This window comes from Peromyscus maniculatus, chromosome 17, assembly GCF_049852395.1.
Source record: "Peromyscus maniculatus bairdii isolate BWxNUB_F1_BW_parent chromosome 17, HU_Pman_BW_mat_3.1, whole genome shotgun sequence".
In the NCBI taxonomy this organism is placed as follows: Eukaryota; Metazoa; Chordata; class Mammalia; order Rodentia; family Cricetidae; genus Peromyscus; species Peromyscus maniculatus.
In genome coordinates this window covers 17,802,469-17,823,274 of record NC_134868.1, presented here as the reverse complement: position 1 = coordinate 17,823,274, position 20,806 = coordinate 17,802,469, and the positions used below count along the sequence as shown (strand labels likewise).

Below are 20,806 nucleotides of genomic sequence, written 5' to 3'. Positions count from 1 at the left end.
ATTACTTATATATTTAGTAGCTATTTTTAAAACAAAAGCCGTTAAACTATCAGCTTAGGTACACATAGTACTAAATATGTTCAAAGGCAACTGACTTCCAAAACTTATTAAAGCCCAGTAAACATCCACAAACGGCTGCAAGAAAGGAGCATTAGCCCCAAGACAGTATTATATTGACATAAAACAATGCTCGATTTTTCATTGCAAAGTTTCCACGAAAACAAAAACATACCATTCATATGTTGAAACATATTGTGATGAGGAGATTAATTTTCATATTGCCCTTCCACCCTCCCCTGGTCCTTGGTCAATTATGTTTTTGTCCTCTTCTTACTCCTCTTCTCCCTCCTCTTACCCTTCCTTACCCTTCTATTCCTCCTCCCTCTTCTATTCCTCCTCCCTGTCCTGTTCCAGCTCCTCTTCCTGCTCTTCTTTCTCTACCACCTCTGTCTCCTCCCTCTCTTCTTCCTTGACCAGCCTTTTCTCCTCCTTCTATCTTTCTACTGTTATCCCCACCATGGCCCCTTCCCTCTCTTTCTCCTCATCACTTCCATCACACAGACTTCTGCTGCCCTTTCTCTCCTGATTCTTAGACTGTTGGAAACACTGCAACAGAACCACGGCTTTCCTGGCCAAAGCACATGCCTTTCTGTTAGTGACTCAGAATTTTCCTGATCATTGTTTGTTATAACTGGGGCAATACTCGGTTTCCTTATCATTAGTATTCGATTTTTGCATTTTTCTTTTCCATTCCTTTACTTCCCTTTTCTTTCCTATCTACTGTAGCATGCTTCAACCACAGGCCACCTAGACTAGAAATGAGAAGCATCATGCATACGCTGTCTAACAGGAAATGACTGCTATCTTATACTCACTCTACGCTAAAATCACTGGATAACGAACCCGACCACAAATTTAGATATTAAATTCTGGTTCCTCATTTCGAGAAAAATCTTTTGACTGAAGTGCCTCTTTATTCAATTTTACCACAAGTAGGAGGGAGATAAAAATATTTGACATACTTGATTGTCTGTTATTCTTGAGCTCACAGCAAAGATGCAAGATTAATATGCTCAGAGACTAGTGTGCCAGGAAAAGTTAGAAAGAAATACTAGAATTATAATGGGTTATCATTCTCTCATCACTACTTGAAATATCCAAGCAGCATATGTGACTAAGGGTAATTAAAATTTAATACAGAACAAAGCCACTTGTGTTTTCGATTCAATACTTTTGGATAGATACTTTGCACCTGTAAACATCAATGAATTGATACGTATGTATGCTAAAATGGTGTATGTGATTGAAATCAATTGTGTAATTATACGTGACTTGCTTCTCTGGTTTCTCAACTCCTCTTGGTCCACTTTACCTTCCTGCAGACAGAAGCTTTTGCACTGGAGAAGTTTTACCGTTTCTCAGACACGGTAAATGGACTTTCTTAACTCTAAGTAGAGGAATGTGATCATCTATAAAAAGCAGACAGCATATTCTGCTCCGAGGCAGTGTTTGGTGGGGAAACACAGCCCCTTTCTGACTTAAAGCTAAGCAGACAGCATTTCTCTTCAGCTAGGGACAATCATCTTTCCTAAGAGCTACACTCTTGTCTTTCCTTAGTCAATAAAGGCTAAGTTATGATTCATTTTGTTTGCAGCTCAATATAACTGGTCAAAGTGATTTTAAGCACACATATTTTAAAAATATCCTATATATCTGGTAGTAATCTTCACAGGGGGAAATTATAGAAATGGAGAATATTAACTTAAAAATAAATTGGAGCTGGTTGTGGTGGAACACACCTTTAAGCCTGGCGCTAGGAAGGCAGAGGTAGGCATAGGCAGGCAGATGTCTGTGAGTTTGAGCCAGCCTAACCTACACAGAAAATTCCAGACCAAGCAGGGCTATAAAGTGAGATTAGAGTCAATAAATAAATAAATAGCAATAAATATGTAAGGAAATAAATATAAAATGCATTTAGACACACAATTCTAAGAGCAGCTGTACAAGCAACCTGAAAATGAGGTCCAAAATGCTTTTGTGCAGTCTGTGTATCTTTAGAATCTGTTCATTATAAGATTATATACAGAAATTAAAAATTTTGTTTTAATGAGCACATCTTTTCAAATTTGTAAATGAAAATACATAAAGATATCAATCACCAAGACACACATCCATGCATGATGTGTAAATATCTAGGAAGGATATCTAGATTATTGGTCCATGGGTGATTTATAAATGTACCAAAGCCAAGAATTTGGCTCATGAAATTACATTACAAATAGACTAGTTTGCTAAGCTGACACTTTTGGATAAATCGTGTTTTCAAAGTAGCTCCCAAGATGGATTCAGCTATGCATTCTTAACAACCCCAGTTGAGAATCTAGCAAATGAAACAACTTTAAATGAACAGTTTTAGCATCTCTACTTTCTTACAGACTATATTGATGCAGTACTACTTTAAAGTACTGTATTGGCTAGTTTTATGTCTACTTGACGCAAACTAGAGTCATCCGAAAGTAGATAATCTCAACTGAGAAAATGCCACCATAAGATCCAGCTCTAGGGCATTTTCTTAACTAGTGATCAGTGGGGGAGGGCCTAGCCCATTATGGATGATGCTATCATGGAGCTGGTGGTTCTATAAGCAAGCAGGCTGAGCAAGCTATGAGGAACAAGCCAGTAAGAAGCACCCCTCCATGGCCTCTGCATCAGCTCCTGCTTCCAGGTTCCTGCTCTGTTTAAGTTTCTGTCCTGACTTCCTTCAAAGCTAGTCTATGATGTGGAAATGTAATCCAAGTAAACTCTTTCCTCCCCAACTTGCTTTTGGTCATGCTGTTTTACCATAGCAATAGAAACTCTAACTAAGGCAAGTGCTTACTAAGTTCTCCTAGAATCTATAATCACTTAGCTAGTTTACTTTGTTAATCAAATATATATGTTATTTCCCAACCCCAATATTTCTTGGTTTTATCTTTGAAAATGTCATATGATTTATTGACTATAGTTATCCTATTAGCAATATTTTAAATTCATGATATCTGAATAGTCAGATGTAGTGATTTCAATAGAGATTCATATACAAGCATACATATTATAACATACAATAAATAATATATACCCATATAAAATCTGTTTTAAAAACTCGCATATATCATTAGTAACTAAAAAGATTTCAGAAACTATTTAATGAAAGCTGCACATTCTATTAATTATGACTTTATAAGGATTTCTAATGAAAATACACCCTTATCTCACAATCAGTTTTCAACAGGAAAACAATATGGTAATGTAAACACATCCTTTAAAAAAGTATGAACTTCCTATTTTTAACAAGTAGGATAAGCATTGCACAAATGTGGAAATGGTAACTTTGACTTCTGTAAAGAATCTTTCTCAAACTAATGACCATCTGAGCTGACCAAATTCTTTATCATCTTAAACTACATATTCTGCTTTGACAGGTTCTGAGCAATCCAAGTCTTAAAATCCACATAATCACAATAAGACCAACGAATACAGTGTGTCTATTTTCACAAGCAATAATTTGCATGAGTGTCACTCCATATGCTAATTTGGAAGAGTAGCCAAAGTAAACAAAATTGCCTCTTTTATAGAAAGTTTGTTACAAGAGATCTTACATTAGTGCAGATGGAATTCCTAGAAATGTTGTTTTTATAACTTACTATAGTTTTGGCTAGAACTTAATATGTAACCTTTGGAATGGCACGTCTCTTCTATTAGAGGAACAAAAGGACCCTTTGCCTATTTGGAAGAGTAAAAGTTGGCTCTTGCATCCAAATTTCCCCACCCCACACTGTCATAGCCTGCTGTGTGCTAACTCCCACTGCGCCATGTCATAGATGCTATCTCCAGTGCTGAATGTGTGTGGGTGTATGCATGATATGAAAATTTTTTTGGTTAGAGGTTATTCTTGCCATGTATGGAGAGATACACAGACACTGTAGTATTTCTGAACATGCATTAGCTGTTGAGCGCTTTGAGTGATATTGGACTGCTTCAACGCATTTCATGTAGCTTACTCCACATTCCAGCGATGATTCAATGCTTTGCTAAGAGAAAATTCATCTGCACAATATTCTAGAACTTCTGTCTTCCTAAGCATTATCTGCATATGCAAATAAAATAGAAATGAACTAGTATTATACTCAAGAAATGATGAGCAAAGTTTGTGTTAAGCTAGGCCAAGAGTTGTATCTGTATAAAAATACGGATATAATTAACTGCATTATATTGAAAATTGGGGTAATACCTTAAATTACTTTTTCTGCAAATTTATTTGTTGTCTTACTTTAAAGTAGTGCAAAATAACTTTTAAAACTAATGGTAAACTGTTTTTTTGTCTTGTGTTTTGTCATTTCTACCGTCTTAAAACAAATGTAAACTATATGTGTAGTGTGTTGGTTGAAAAGATGAAACCTCATGGCTGAAACTTTATGGTACCCACATACATGAAGTCATTTGATATGTTCCATTCTAGATTTATTGATGCTATATTCTAGACTTAACATATTCTTTAAATAGGTATGACTTACAATTTTTATGTATACCTTTAAAAAGTGATTTCTCAATAATTTAAAGCCAGAAAGAATTCTTTTCTAAAGACTTACTCTTATGAGGCACTGAAATTTTACCTCCTCAAGTAGAATAAAGATGATAAGATTTTGATTATTTTCTCAAAACAGCTATTTAGAATTTACGTTAAGCAAAGCACTCCTTTGAGGTGTATGCAGTTTGAATACTATTCATGAAAATAATATTTGATAAAGTAATGTAGGACTGGCAAAACAGCTCCGCAACTAAGGGCACTTGCTATGAAAATGGATGAAGGCCTGACCTGAGTTCTGTTCTTAGAACCAAGGTGGGGAGGAGAGAACTGACTCCCCCAATTGCCTCTACTTTCCACACCTGGCACATACACACACACACACACACACACATCCACACACACAAGCACACACAGAATTAATAGGTCAACACATAAAAAATTAAAAGGAAAGAATCAAGTAGTGTAATCCCTTCTTACTTGAAATTAAAATACATTATAATTGCCTCTATCTCAAAGTTAATTAAAATACACATGCTGCTTTTCTACGTATCACCAATTCTAATCTCATAACTCTCAATAAGTAACTACTATTCACCGAAATAATTCAAAATATTACACCAGAAGTAAGGATATTATTTTTAAAAACATTCTATGGACTTCTAATCATTCCCTTAAAATATCTATATTCTATTTTCATAATTCATCTAGATCTTGAACTTTCATCTTTAAAAACTTAAAATGCTTCAATACATTAAGCATGCACTCAGCTCTGAGGCAAAGTCATTTCTAATAAATGCCAAGCTCTCCTTCAACTAGTGTTCAAAGAATTTCATATTGACATTTGACTTTCAACTATGAAATAGTTTGATTGACTCTACTTCTATTTCTTAAGATTTATTTTTTGAAACAACACAGAAACATGTACAGGTACATTGAATAATATCTTACACTAATTTAAAAAATATTACCATCTTTTATCTGATCCCAGACCCCTCTAAACGAATGTTTCCTCAGCAAAATAAGCAATTATTGTATTTACTAACAATTTTTTTAAAATCCACACATTCAAAAACCAAGTAAATGGAAGTTAACTTAATTGCCTTTCTCTACTACTTATGCATTTGACAATACATTTGCAAAAATTAGTTAAAGAAGTAGACATTTACAGTTATCTATTCATTAAGTGTGTAAAGAATATTTGAAACATATCTACTAGAAAAACATTAAGGTGGAAAATATATATGTAATCTAACTATAATCTTACTACATTTCACTATATCTTACTACAATTCACATAATCCTTATTTCCAAGTGTCTTGGGTGCTAAATGTTTTGTGATTGCTCAGTGGCAATTTTCATTGATTTGGATTCATCATTTTAAAGACCCAGAATGAGATAAAAGTTCATTCTGACTGTTCTGACCTCACAGGTATGGGAATATACCATTGTGATGACAGAGATGAGGAGATTTTGCCAAAGCACTACATCTGGGCTACCACTTTGAGTCTACCTCTCCCATTTCAATCAGCAGCATGCAGTCATATGAGTCGGCCCACATACAGTGAAAAGGCACTTAGAATTTTCACAGTGTAGCTCTGGTGTATAATTACTAAAATATTTTTCTCTGTTCCCAATTTAAAATGTTTTTTAAAGTCTTCTTATGAAAAGAAATTATACAATAACTAAGTGGCGTTTAAAATTTTTCATTGTCTTACTTTGAAACTGGCTTAAGGAATAATAAGGGAGTTTGTCTCCAGGTAAATTTAACTAATGTCTTCATTTCCCTTTTTTAAACAGTCATGTTTTATAGCTTATTTTTAGCCCATTCTATTCAATCTTTGTTCTATATAATTTGTGTTTTAAACATGCAGTAATTTTACGATCACTAGATAATAGCTAGTGATCGTAAACACAGAGCCTTTTAGTCAAATATTCATATGATTTTTAATTACTTGCTTTTGTGACATGCAGCTCATTAGAATATACATTGAAGCTATTTCAAAATATGAAGTATATTCAATGAATATTTGAAAGGTAATTAGAATAGAACTGTCAAGATCAACAGAAACATTTACAAACACTAGATATTTTTATGTCTCAGTTATTCAAAACCAAAATTAATTTTATAATAAATTACTGTATCATATCATATTCTAATTCAATAACCTAATAATAATAACCTTCTAAGGCAGATTCACCATTGTTTTATTATTTAGGATCAGCCTTTCAGGAAAATTGCAAGAAATCACTTCAGAAATTCTTTTGACTCTTTTGTGGTAGTAGAAAAATACCTTTGGAAGATATTTTCTAAACTATGACTTCCCACTAGTTAAGCAAGTGATTTGTCCTGTCTCAGCGGGACAAAATTATGAAGTTCAGATGACATTTGGCAGCTCAGTAGGAGATTCCATTTGGGGCTCATTGCCAGATAAACTGCCTTTATATGAATTTGATATAAACCACCCAAGTCACCTCTCTGAAAATTCCTGAAATAAACAATTTCCCTAAATATAGGCTACTTATTTTATAAGGGACTATTGATTGGAATTCTCTTTTCACACGATCCCCTTATACAAATATCTCAGAACAAACTGTGGGCCGATGCCGCTCTGGTTGCTTCAGTCTTGGGGCTGCTTTTATCAGAGTTCATGAGAATTCCCATAGCTGTCACTGAAATGCGCCATCTTTGTTCACAGCACTGAGAGTTTTAGTTCTCTGTACCCTGTCAGTCCCTTTACAATTCCATTATTTGTATTTTCCCAGAAACTGTAGTCTACGTGCCTTTTAATAATAGATACCACCACAGCTGCTGAATTCTAAGGCTGTGAGCCTCGAGTCTCTCAGTTTGTTCTTGCTTCCATTTCAAATATAATTTATCTTCTAGTTACATTATACAGAGAGGCCAATAAAAGTTCAAAATAGACCCAACAGAGTTCAGTCGTTGGTTTTCTCATAGTTGAGTCCAGACAAGATGGCAATTTTTCCTTCAATTCTTGTGGATTGCATCTATTGGCTTTAGACTCAGTTACTCCTAGATGTAGGCCAATGATGCTGAATCCGGAGTCTGGATTAATTGGTTTCTACTACCCAATCATATGTGCTACCAAAGCTTCCAAAACTGTCTGACTTTGGTCCTTGAAGAGAAAAATTATCACTCATCATTAACTGATTAACTTTAATTCCCTACAAAATGTTCATCAGCTTTCTGCAATAAGCTGGAGAATGAAGGTTCTCTGGAAGGAAAAGAAACATTAACTGCATCTCCCCCACATAAATGTATACTGTGTTTGGCTTTATTATTAGAGTGAGATAAAAAAAATATCAGAAACATCAGTCAAATCATAACTACTTCCTCTGTCCTGACAGAACTCTCAAGAAGTTTCACCACATCCAGAGTGTGAAGATGAGTGTAGGAATTCTTTACTGAACACAAATAATTGCCAGCCTGCCAAGATCTGTCTAGTTTGTTCAAAGGCCAGACAGACTGTTCTAGCAAAGCTTATTAGGACTACTACCCTGCCTCCAATCACTTAATCAGTGATGAGGATTCCAAGTATCATCTCTCAGCCCATAGTGTTTGATATTTACTTCAGATGAAGATTTGGATAATTGCAATGGTCCCAATTCTAATATATCCAATTAAAACTATACTAAAAAAATGTTTCATCAACATTAGTCTCAGACCAGAAACAGCAAAGTTCTATTCTTTCAATTGCACATGGAGTCAAAGTCTACTCTGTACTCTTTCTTCCTACCTAGACTCTTCTTGACCACTGAAACCTCCCACCATAGCCAACCACTTTGCCTCCCCCTCTGCTGTTCCAGCAGCTTCCCTTCCTCTTCTCTTATTGCCTTCTTCCTCCTTTCTAATTAGTATCATACATTTTCTACTAATTTCCAGTATCTCAAAAATCTGTGCTCACTGTCCTTGACCTTTCCATTTTAAATATTGTTTTATCTTGAATTCCTAGTCGGAGTTGGGCAACATAATCCTGACCTTCAAAACAGTCTTTATGTGTCAACAGCCTTAACTTCATTTGTCCAATTAGATCTATTTGAAGGGATGGGATGAATTAAAGAAGTTATTTCAGTGTCTTTATCTCCATTATCCACTATTATCATTGCTCCTAATGTCTGATATAAATAAATCTAGTAGACTTGCTTAAGTGTGGTAGCTTCTAAAGCTAGGCCCATTTCCAGACTCCCAGAGGTGCCTGGAAATCATGCACAGGAATCCTACCCATTCTCACTGTTGCTTTTAGTTTCTTAGCAGCCATATGTTACATGCTAATGGTCTTTCACTTAAATAGTCAAGAGATATTTTCCTCCCACTAGTTTACCCAGCATGATCTTTACAGGAATAAATGTGCCCACGAATCTACATGTCCTCCCACTTTCTATAAGGGAAGACTTCCCCTACCCATGGTCATTCTAGAGAGTTTAGATAAGAGAACGTGATTTGATCATCAAGGCCAGTAATTCATGAATAAGAACACTGCAAGTTGGAATTCATCATTTCTACCAAACATTCTGATGATAATGTGGACAGAAGTGAGAAACAATTTCTGTTCTCAGGATCAATTAACAGCACCACAGACATCCCCTACTCAAAAACTGGCCACTGATCACTAAGGTCAGTAATTCATAATTAAGAACACTGCAAGTTGGAACTCAGTATTTCTACCATTCTTATGCTGCATCATCTAGAAGTGTATCATTAGCTCCTACATTAATTAACCTGAAGATTCATGAAAGCATGGATCACACAGCGCTCTGCTAGCTCTACAAAATGACCCAAAAGATTACACCACAACTATTTTGCCCAATTTGTAGCTTCTGGCAATGAATGGCTACCAAACACTAGAAATGTACTCTGAATTTATAGATGAAATAAATACAAAGTACACACCAGATTCCCAAGGACTTAATATTAAGAAGGTGAAATTTTTCAATTTATACATTGTACAAATGAAGAAATATTACTTTCGACATACTGAATTCAAACTTTTTAATTAAAATTAACTACTTACCTCCTATAACTTGCTAACACACGGCTCATATATTTTTATTGGGCACAAAATACTATAAATCCTAGTTTCAAATGATGCCTGCCAGGGGTTACAGCTGTAATCAAAGATAAACAAAATATACTTTCAAGCTTTCACCTTGAACCAGGTCAGAAAACCAACTGCTTTCTTCCCTTGCTGCTACTACCAGTGGGTTCCAATTTCATGAGGATGGTTAATTAAGAAGTCGCTGGATCTTGAGGCACATCCTCTTCAGTTTTTATCTCATCGCTCTTCCACATAATACTTCCCTGGGGGATAAATCTGTGCCATCCATGTTCCTGTAATAAGACTCAGGCCTGATAGTTTTCTGCACATGTTTTTGTTTCTTTAACCCCAGAGCAGATCAGCATCCAATTCCCCTTAGAGCATATCAGAAGAAAAATTTCTAGGCATATTGAGTAAAAACTATTCTAAAACGTGTCTTCTGTGTCCACTGCTGAAGTGTGCATTGAATTGCCACTTGCACTTTCTAAACACCAGCAATCGTTCAACTAAGTTGAGCCCCATCATCGTCTTACAGGAGTCAGAGCTGTTTCTCTAGAGCACAGCTTCTCTGCCCCCCTCACTCACTCGCATAGATGAGAGCACAAAAGTCAAGGGGTACGTGATCGCCTTTACACACCGAAGTCATACAGGTTGTTTCGAACCAGATTTTTGTACCGTCCATCACACTGGCTGAAGTTGTACAGACCTATATCCAGCCCTCTTGACCCTTCCCTGCTGGTTCAGTTCCTCACAGTGAATGAGACTTAACTCTGTTCGCCATTTAGCTTAAGTTTATGTTTTCAAGAAAATGATGCCTTAGAAACCAGGGTTGTTCTCAGAATGTCCTAACAGCTCAGGACTGATGTCAATCCACTACACACAGAGAGTTATATAAAAATACACAATAGAAGAAAAAAAGGTTGTTCATTCATTATGTTTCATTTTTCAATGAAAAAAAAAAAAAACCTTTGCTTGAGAAGAGCAGTTTTGGTCTCAAAGACTTTAAAATAAATAGTCCAGAATGAATGGTAAGAAATGTAGTCAATGAATTGTTTTGTTAAACATATATTGTAAAATCGTGAAATCTTAGTATTTAATGAACTTTCCAATTTAATATGCCAATATAAGCAAATACTCATGGAGAAAGTTATTTTGTCAATTTTAATGATGTATTTTAAACATGTGGGTTGACATAATTTAAATACTATATTATATTCCAACATTAAATGACCTGCACACATAATTTAAGTTACTGAGATAACATGTTTCCATTCAGGGATGCAAATACCTGCATAATTTATTAAATCCTAAAAATAATAATATATAATTTACATACTAACAAATGAATTTATATACATATCTTTTTAAAGACAGACAATTTCAAAGCATACAATAAATTTGCCATAAAATTGTTTTGGAGGAGTCAAAACATGGCCACATGAATGAACATATTTCCTAAAGTCCTGAAAAAAATGACTTCCATTTTCTTTTTTCTTGCCAAATTACAACAGTAGTCACAGGTAACATGGAAGGAAGCTTTATTTCAAGGTGATTTTAGTTGTCGTATTTTAATTGCTTCCACTCAAATCCAATTGCTTAATGAATCTTAGAATTGAAATGTTTCCAGTAATTATATGCTTTTGTCTTTCAGGTGGAATTGCCTCACCTTCATAATTCTAGAAAACTGCTTCATACATTACTGAGTCAACCTTTCTCATTTTCTCACTTTTTCAATCCATAATTATTTCCATTTCTCACTTTCATATTTTATAATATGCACTTTATTGAGCAGCTACATTTGTAGACCCAATGCAGTTTTCAAGTTGAACCAAATGTTATTATATTTCTTAAACTAATACAAAAAAACTATCATAGAATATTTATACCTATAAAATATATTAATTAGTACCTTTAAACTTCTAGTTTTACTAGTAAAAAAAAAAGACACTTGTTATCAGTAACCATTTATTCTCACATTCTAAAGTATTCATTTATTTTACTATATATTAGTTAATAACATATTTCTCTATCATAAAGATGTTATAATTGTTAATTTTACATTGAATTTTATAGTTTTTAATTAAACGTTTTATGTGTATGTATGTGTGTTTGTGAGTTTATTTGTACCGTGTGCTTGCAGTACCTATGGAAGCCAGAAGAGGGCAGTGAATGGCCCGGGGCCAGAGTTACATGCAGTTATGAGCCACTATGTGGGTGTTGGTTGGGATCCAAACACACATCTGTCAGAGCAGCAAGTACACTTAACCACTAAGCCATTTGGCCAGCCCCAAATTTAGATTTTTTATGTAAATATATGGAAATTTCTCTTTCATTTACCATATTTAGAACTAATAGCATAATTTCAAACATTATTTATGAATTTTAACTTTATAACATGTTTATTATTTACAATTGATCTTAGCCAAAGAGGCAAAAAGCGATAATAAGTTTACTGTTTGAACATGGAGTAAACCTCTTTCAAATTCTATTCATAATTCACCAAACCACAGTATCTGTGAAGTAGCTGTCCACCCATTACAGCATGTTCTTATCTTGCAGCTCTTGCAAACAGGATAGTATAAAATAGAGACACAGTATAAAAGATAACACAAAGCAAGCAGCATTTTCTGATAGGCTGTATCTTCCAAGGAAGTAACTAGAGTTGTAAGAAATAAGTATTAAAAGGTTGTCTCCAGGAGAGAGAAAAACTCAGTCAATGATTCTGGTGTGTATTTCCCTTTTGTTGGGTATTTGTACACTTAAACTCATAATCAAAAAATTCTAAGATACACATATTTAAGAATTTTCATATCTCTATTCAAACTTCATTTAGGAGTGTCATATTAATGAGCATTCCTCCATGAGGTAGCAAGATAAGGACAACCTCAAATCAACTCATCATCATGTGCTTCAGCTATCTGTCCTTCATAGTAAAGCAAACATATGTCATGATAAAGGCTAAGCCGTGATTCTGAAGTCCCGCACTGCATGCCCTGTTTCCTTACTAAAACATCTCCTGGTGTTTTCTATCAACAGGAAGATGAGGTGAGGGAGAGCCGGTTCAGCTTCACAGCTTATGGGATGGGGCCATGTCTGCAAGCAAAAGATGGTGTGCTTCCCAAAGGCCCCAACCACGCTGTCCAGGTCATGCCAAAGAGCCCTGACGAAATGAGGAAGGTCTTCATCGACCGGGCCAAGAAGATTGACACCATCTCCCGAGCCTGCTTTCCACTGGCGTTTCTGATTTTTAACATTTTCTACTGGGTTATCTACAAAATTCTTAGGCATGAAGACATTCATCAGCAGCAGGATTAAGTCTCTGAAAGCATTACAAAAACACTGTAGTCAGAAGGGAGTTTCCCTGCCATCAGAGTGGGTGTGTGTCCGTGTGATATGCAAGTGATAGCCAAGGCATCAAAACAGCACATGGGGAAAGAGTTTATTTTGATTTTCTATGTAACATAATGGGAAAGATTGGTTTTTTTAAGGGATACAAAATACACATTGTGGGGTCCTGTTTCATATTCCCGCAAGATGATCTGTTTCCTCCATAGTGTCAATGTATGTTGTGTATGTTATACTAGCACATACAGTAAATAGGATAACTACTTTGGCATTTCTTGATTTTTAATCCAATTATAGCAAATAATGTGGAATCAAGATTTGCACAGTAAAATTCATGAAACAAGTATAACAAAATGATGAGGACAATAAAAAGTAATAGTTTGAGGTATATAGTATATTTTAAAGTGAAAGTAACAAAATCATTCAGTGGCAAGTTCACTTCAGTTAGAACATAGGAATATTGTATAAACAACATACAGTAACAAAATATTAAATTGGATGATCAAAATAAAAGCCACTGTTTAGGATACTAAATATGTCTCTGTGGAAATTTAAAATAAACATCTTAAGTAATCATGTTATATAAAAATTCTATGTATCTTTGCATCTCTAAGAATGAAGATAAAGATACTGAAGACAGGCTTTGTAAATAAGTGTTACATTCATTTTTAATTAGTGCCAAACACTTAAATTTTTAAGCCAATACAGTTTTTGTTCTTGTTGTTGTTGTTGTTGTTAAATTTAATAGTAGCTTGTCTGGATGTTTGGTGATTTCATGTAATTAAACAAAATTCAATAAGATTTTTCTATTTAGTTTAGAATGAGACTTTAAATATTAATTATACTAAAGTACTTACATTTTGATATAAACAAATTCAAGGAAAAGTAAAAATAGATTCATGAAAGAATTTTAATCAGAACCATTTTCTCATGAAAGTTACATGCGCAGCAAATACCATGGGTTTTAGTCCTAAATGAGTGAAACGGATCAACTGTATCCAGGGAGATTGCTTTAATCTTTATGGGTTAATGAATTCAAAATGTAGTCATTCACAAGTTGTGAGGAATTTAAAAACAATTTTGCTTGGAATTTATCCTTGGCCCATGGCATTATCTCAGCTGCCATGCCCTAGTCTTTCAGTCCCACAGCAGTTACTAGGAGAAAGTGTGTAACAGAATTCTTGGCAAAATTAATCCAAGCTCTGATTCATTTACTCATTTTCTTAATTATGACTGCCATTCATATCATATTTGAAAAACTTTTAGAGTAATTTTAGATATTTTAATTATTGATTAGTCTATAACATTATATAAAGTGAAAACATCAAGAATTTTAAAAAAATCTCAGATGTGTTGTAGAAAAATCAACTATTTTTTAACCAAATGGTACTATTTTCTGACCTTCAACCACTCAGAAAACTCAAAGCAGAAACTGCCATCTAAAACTAAAAACTTTTCAATGTCTCTGTAGTTTGATGAACCCAATAATAGATTTTAAAATTAACTATTTTTAAAAAAAAAAATCATGCTAAGCAGTGTTTGCTAGTAAAAGGCAAAATATCGCTTTTATAAGTAATTTACACAAGGTAAGAACATTGTGTTTGTGATTATATGCAGTCAACAAGTAAAATAGTTTGTTATTGTGTGCTTCCTTTGCTTAAAAAATACACATCTAAAAGTTAAACATACATATCATTCTTTGCCATCTATGACCCAAAACCATGGAAATATATTCATGTATTAAATATTAGAACAAGATATGTTGTTTATGCTGCGAGTTAGCCAGAGGGTTTGAAGTAATGATGAACTACACCCCTTCAATGTTGGCAAAATGTTTGCTTACATTTTTCTGTGCTTTATATATCTTATTTCAAAAGTTTTCTGACATTACTTAAATTGAATAAATCCTGCCAGAAGCAAACAGAAAAAAATAATGATCACAAACACTCATATGCCCCAAGGAAAGCCACAGGTGTGACTAGCCATCATATTTGAGGTCATTAAATGTCTGGGTTTTTTTTTATCTCTAAAGTTGGAAGGTAATATATGAACCATGAGAAAATTTGTTGAGAATGACATTAGTTCTATAAAAATATTGCTATCTCAAAAGTACATATTCTTTATCTTTCCTTATAAATAATTCTTCTTTCTATTACACTTACCCTGTCTTCCAACACAAACACTGAAAACAGCCTTCTCTTATGAGGTAATCCTTACAAGGCAAACAGGAATGAATCAAAGGGGCTTAAAGGAATTTGTACCCTGTAATGAACCAATGAGATATTACAGAACTTTTACAACTGGAATAATAACAACATCCTGAAGTATTTGCCTCCAAAGGCCTCTGTCAAATGAGATTTTTTTTCCCTTAGTACTGAGGATTGGAAGCAGAGGCTGTCAAATGTTAAGGAAAAAATTACTAAGCCCCAACGCGAGCCCAAAGACAGAATCTTTTAAATGAAAATCAGAAAAATATCAATGGTAAGAAATAATATAAATACCATATACACTAACTGCCATTCACTTAAGATGGAACTCCAGTGCAAACTCTCTAAAATACTCTGAATTAGCCATAATTCATATTCATATATTAGAAGCTATGAGGAAAGGTTGTACATGATGTTTATTTTATTTAATATTAAAATGTATGCATTTTAACTTGAAATATTTGGTTCCACAGTACATGTATATGTAATCTGTTTTCTTTTTAGTGTAGATATACACAACTTTTTTTTTCTTTTTTTTTTTCTTCCGGGGTCTAGCCTCGGCTCAGGATCAGGTCCTAAGAAGGGGTGTTGGTGCAAGGAAAAATTTTGACATCCGGGTGATTTGCCCTCAAGTGACCCTGAAAAGCTTGAGCCATCTTTAATTATTCTTCGACAGAGTGTTTTTCTACCAGACTTACATGAACAGCTTTGTAATTGGCTCCAATTTTTGACTTTTAGGAAACACACCATGTTTTACAAAATACATTATAATCATTATAAAACCCGCCATTGTTCTCTTTTATGCTTCCCCAAATATACCTCCTCACCCCTACATAACCTTTTTCTAGACATAGAGTTCAGCATTTTTGCAGGCTTAACTAAATATCAAGCCAGACACATTCTGTTCTCACAGCACTTCTGTCAGATACTTGTGGTTACAAAGTTAAAAAGTGGTGGACATGGGTACAATGCTTTAAGGACAGCAATACTCAAACCCAAACAATCTTTTATGCCTGAAAGATATGTTTTTGTGCAGATTCCTTTTCTATAGGAGGGTCCCATATCTCAATCTCTCTACAAAAGGTAGACTTTGATAAGGCACTGTGCCCATCCTACCATATTTGCTTCTTCCACCAATATAAACTCCTATGTATAGTAAAGAAGGATCCATTCATCCCCCATTTTGCATTGTATTTTTTCCTCTTGTAGCATACCAGATCCTACCAATGATTCTATGCTTGGTATATAGGGAACTTACTCTCAACAGTTGACACTATGAATATTCCTGAGGCATTTTTCCTACTTTGTGTATACATGCCTTACTCTTCTTTCCAGAACTGTAAGACATGGTTAATATTCCAAGTGTTGTTTTTTCATATGTACCTATTACTTCCTGCCACTACAGTTCTATGAGTCTTCTTCTCCACATGGTGTTCCTATCTACCTTTTCCTTAGAAGAAGTATTAAAAGCAAGATCCGTTAATTGTAACTGCCTCTATTGAATCAAAGGGGTTCCCAGGATTAGGAGTTGTAATTAGTAATTCCAGATTTTAAAAAAAAATTAAAAGTGTCAGCCTCTTGCTGATACTAAGAAAAAATTCTAAAAACAAACAAACAAAAAAAACCAAAACAGAATATCCAGTGGAAATGACAGCTACTGTGTGCATGATTAACAAAGTAAAACTAAAAATCACCAAAGGAATCAACAATGTGATAAGAGAAAAAAGAGCCTACAAGCTGCATAAACTCAACAAAGCCCTGTGTTTGCCTCGTGAAGATCCACTGGACAGGCATGCATATGCCGATCAAGACTAGGCTTCATGGCTTCTGACACTTTCCCAGTCACTACAAGATCTAGATCTTTCTTTATGACTTATGGTAGCTATCAGAACCACTGCAGAAATGGGACAGAGATGTTTAACTCCATTTCTATTCTCTCCAAAAGTTTTTCCATAACACATACCCAAAAAGCTAATCCAGCTCTCAGCTGTGCTACACACAGAGAGTATCATGAATGGCTTAAATATTTACCTTATGCCATAATGAATTCTTATTGTATGGATATAGTCTAATAAACTTAATTTTAAACTTTGAATTATAAATGCATGAGAATCCATATATACCTATTACATGATCACATGCATTGATTTTATGAATATCCAGTATCTATATAAGATATTGGAAGTTATGAAAATTGTAAAAAGTAAACTATATTCTTGACAGAAGGTGGTGAGTTCTTAGCTACTCTAATAATTTTGTAACTAAACAGACTATTTGGATATAATTAGGTGTATCTTTCATGTAGTTTTAAAATTTACATTCATCTCATTTTCTGAAATCATCGTCTTCTATTCTCATTGTGATATAACTTAACTGCTAGTTAATTGGAAGAATAGAATATAGTCACTAAATTTCCTTTTATTTATAAAATGTACACTCCATGAAACTGACCTATGAGAATATGAGAGGTAAGAAAAGTAAAATAAGAAATATGTTTAGGGCTGGAGAGATGGCTCAGAGGTTAAGAGCACTGACTGCTCTTCCAGAGGTCCTGAGTTCAATTCCCAGCAACCACATGGTGGCTCACAACCATCTGTAATGAGATCTGGTGCCCTCTTCTGACCTGTAGTCATACATGCTGTATACAAAATAAATAAATAAATCTTTTTAAAAAAAAAGAAATATGTTTAATATCAAAATTTTGAAAATGGAAGCACTCCAATGCAATCCACTCCAAAATAGATTTCACACATTTTACAGCGTATACAACATCATAAACTCTTTAAATTAGTAGCATATGCTCTGTCTTTCTCAGACAAATTGGTCAGTATTTATTGATACTAAAAAGACAAAGACAATAAGACAGTGGACATTTTGATCAGCATATTAGGAACACATTAGTATGATTTCTAACCATGTGGCAATTTAATTTGACAATCAACCCAAGGCAATTATAGTCAGTGAAAGTACAACCTATAAACATAAGAAGTATTTTACCACAGTGAGGAGATTGTTATAGTAGTGATTAAAAGAACTTTTATCTCATCTTTGAAATTGCAAGGCTCTTTTAATTAATACCTACCAATCGAGCACAGTTATAACATATATTCCTGGCCTGTTAATTTGTATTCATTTTTAACAAGATGGTTCTGATTGTATTGCCTATTGACTTTAAGGCTGAGCAACAAGCTGCTTTAGAGGTATCAATCCTTTTTGTTCTGTGGCTTTGAGGAGACTGTAAACTTGCAGTAAATTGCTGGCTTTGGGGCATTTGGGGGAAAGAATGTAGTTATCAAAACTGCACAATATTTTAAATGTCAAATTTGAAGTCCTATAAAACTGGACCCAAGATTGTCTAGCCTGCACCAATAAATCCATAGAAGTTCCCAAGTGTTTTTCAAATAATTTTAAGAAGACCATCTTAGCTGAATGTATGTGAAAAATGAATGGGTAGTGGAAAGTATTGACACAAAGTTTAGAATTCTATGAAAGACTTACATGTTGAATATAACAACTGAGTCATATTCTCATCAATGCCTTCAGAATTCATTACTGCATTTTCTTTGGGGTCTTACAATTCTATCAATAACACTACATTACTTCCCTTAGGAATGTGGCTCAATGGAAGAGTGCTTGCCTGGCACCTATAAGATCCAGGGTTCAATCCAACACTACTGATCATAATAATACACTGTTTAGACTGTCTCCTAGCTCTCATATATAGAGAGAGGGCAGCAGCCTCTTCCATTGTAGCGTAATCTGTGTAAGCAAAGATTAGCTGTAATCCCAAAATGATGTTTCCTTTCTTAGAGGGAAATTCCACTTCATTCCAATTAGAGTTCACTGTACAGTTCCTAATACCCACTGCCACTGTTTTTGACCATTCAATATCCTATTACTATTAATTCATTTAAGAAATTCACTGCAACACTTTGTCAAATAGTAAGATGTATTCAGTCTTGCAAAATAGTGAATTATTAAATTGTTTATTTAGTAAAAAAAAAATTGGCAAAAGTTCTATGTAAATTATTTGCAGTAACTTAGTCTCTACCTCCAAGTTAGCAATTATTTTAAATTAATAATGTATGAAATATATTTCAGATATAAAGATATGTAAAATCCTGGAAAGAAATACAATTTAAAAAAAACTATGAAGTAAACATAATGATTTTTATTTAGAATAAAGGAGTAATTAAAATATAATGATCAATTACGTTTTTATTTTAAGCAAAAATATCTTCAGAGAATACCAGTTCCACACAGAGTGTCTATCCAAGCTTGTTAATGTACTGGAGGGGTAAGGAACTCTGAATTAAATGCCAAAAAAGGATTCAGATGTAAAACTGTACTTGAACTTGTTTGAATAATTTTGCATTTCTCTACTGTTTCATCTTTATGAATTATGCAAAGGCTTTTCCTTAAGCTTACATTTAAATGTATGATGAGTGATGATACTTGGGAAAAAAAGTGGTGAAGCATCTTGACATTTTAGGGTTATTATGGAATGTAGTGTGGGAAACAAAATAAAAAGAAATCATGTCATATATTTTTTGATGAAATCTCTTTACACGATGTGTAGTGACTTCATAATATTAGTGAGAAAAATATTCTAAAAGACTATTCCACAGAAAAGTATTGCTATTTTATTATGCTAATTATTTTTCTGTACATCCAAAGTGTATCTTCCTGAGTGGGACACTTGAGTCTGTTGTTCTGTCTAGATTGATGTCACATTTTTCAGGGCATTGAGCTTTAAATGTATTAAAATGTGATGCACGGTTTTACCAAGTTGCTTTTTGTTATATTACATTTAGTTTTATTTTGCAGCCAACAAACTCTCTAATCAATCATTAACCTATGAACCATATATGGTCTTCCTCATGTAACTGCAGATAATTTAATAAAAATTATAATAAAAACGAATGTTTTTTAAGACTGTGATTCTCTTTTTGTCTAATTATCTATAGAGAAATTCTATAAAAGAATTACATTAACTTATGTTTAAAAATCATACTATACTTCTCCCATTAGAAACTATTACATCTGGGGTTTTAAAGCCTAGGATATATCACTCAAGGAATATTGATAGCTGTCAGGGTGCTTCCTTTTTTTAATAACAAAGAATAAAAGACCTTGCATAAATGTCTAGCTTGAGAGCCCTTTCCCTAAAAATTGTTTATTGGCTAAATCATTTTCAGTTGATTTGCTCACAGACATTATTTCAAGATGGAGTTTTTGGTAATCTTTTATTTTTTTATCTTCAAATTTATCTTTCGCTTGTTCTTCACACAATGAGATTTGAGTGTCCTGGTAGTACGATGCTGGTAGTGCAATACAGACAGTACAATATCCAAAGACAGAAACGTTCACGTATCAGATCATTTAAAACTGTTATTGTGGGGTATAGGATTACAACACGTCTCTTATTGTTGCAGAACCTAAAATTTATTTTTAACAATGTTTTCCATGACCTTATAGATTTACTGCACAAGATTCAGTAAAATTTGTAGGTTGGAAATTCCTTGCTAAGTTGATACCTCTTTCCTCAATAAGTTGGTCTTCATTAACTGTTATAATGGCTCTCATCTTAATATCAGTAAAATCTCTTGAGTGAAACAGCCAGGGCATTGGGC

General features: G+C 34.0%; 1 protein-coding gene across 2 annotated transcripts in view; it reads left to right on the top strand.

Moving 5' to 3' along the window:
- Glra3 (glycine receptor alpha 3) overlaps nucleotides 1-19,689 on the top strand; it is a 162,002-nt gene extending 142,313 nt beyond the window's left edge. The window contains exons 9-10 of one of the 2 annotated variants that reach the window (XM_006970921.4): nucleotides 1,383-1,427; nucleotides 12,658-19,689. In XM_006970921.4, coding sequence (XP_006970983.2) covers nucleotides 1,383-1,427; nucleotides 12,658-12,936 — 324 coding nt within the window. In that variant the 3' untranslated portion in view covers nucleotides 12,937-19,689. The remainder of the gene's footprint in view (nucleotides 1-1,382; nucleotides 1,428-12,657) is intronic. The other variant, XM_015998485.3, reaches the window with a different exon arrangement.
- The last annotated feature ends 1,117 nt before the right edge of the window (nucleotides 19,690-20,806 follow it).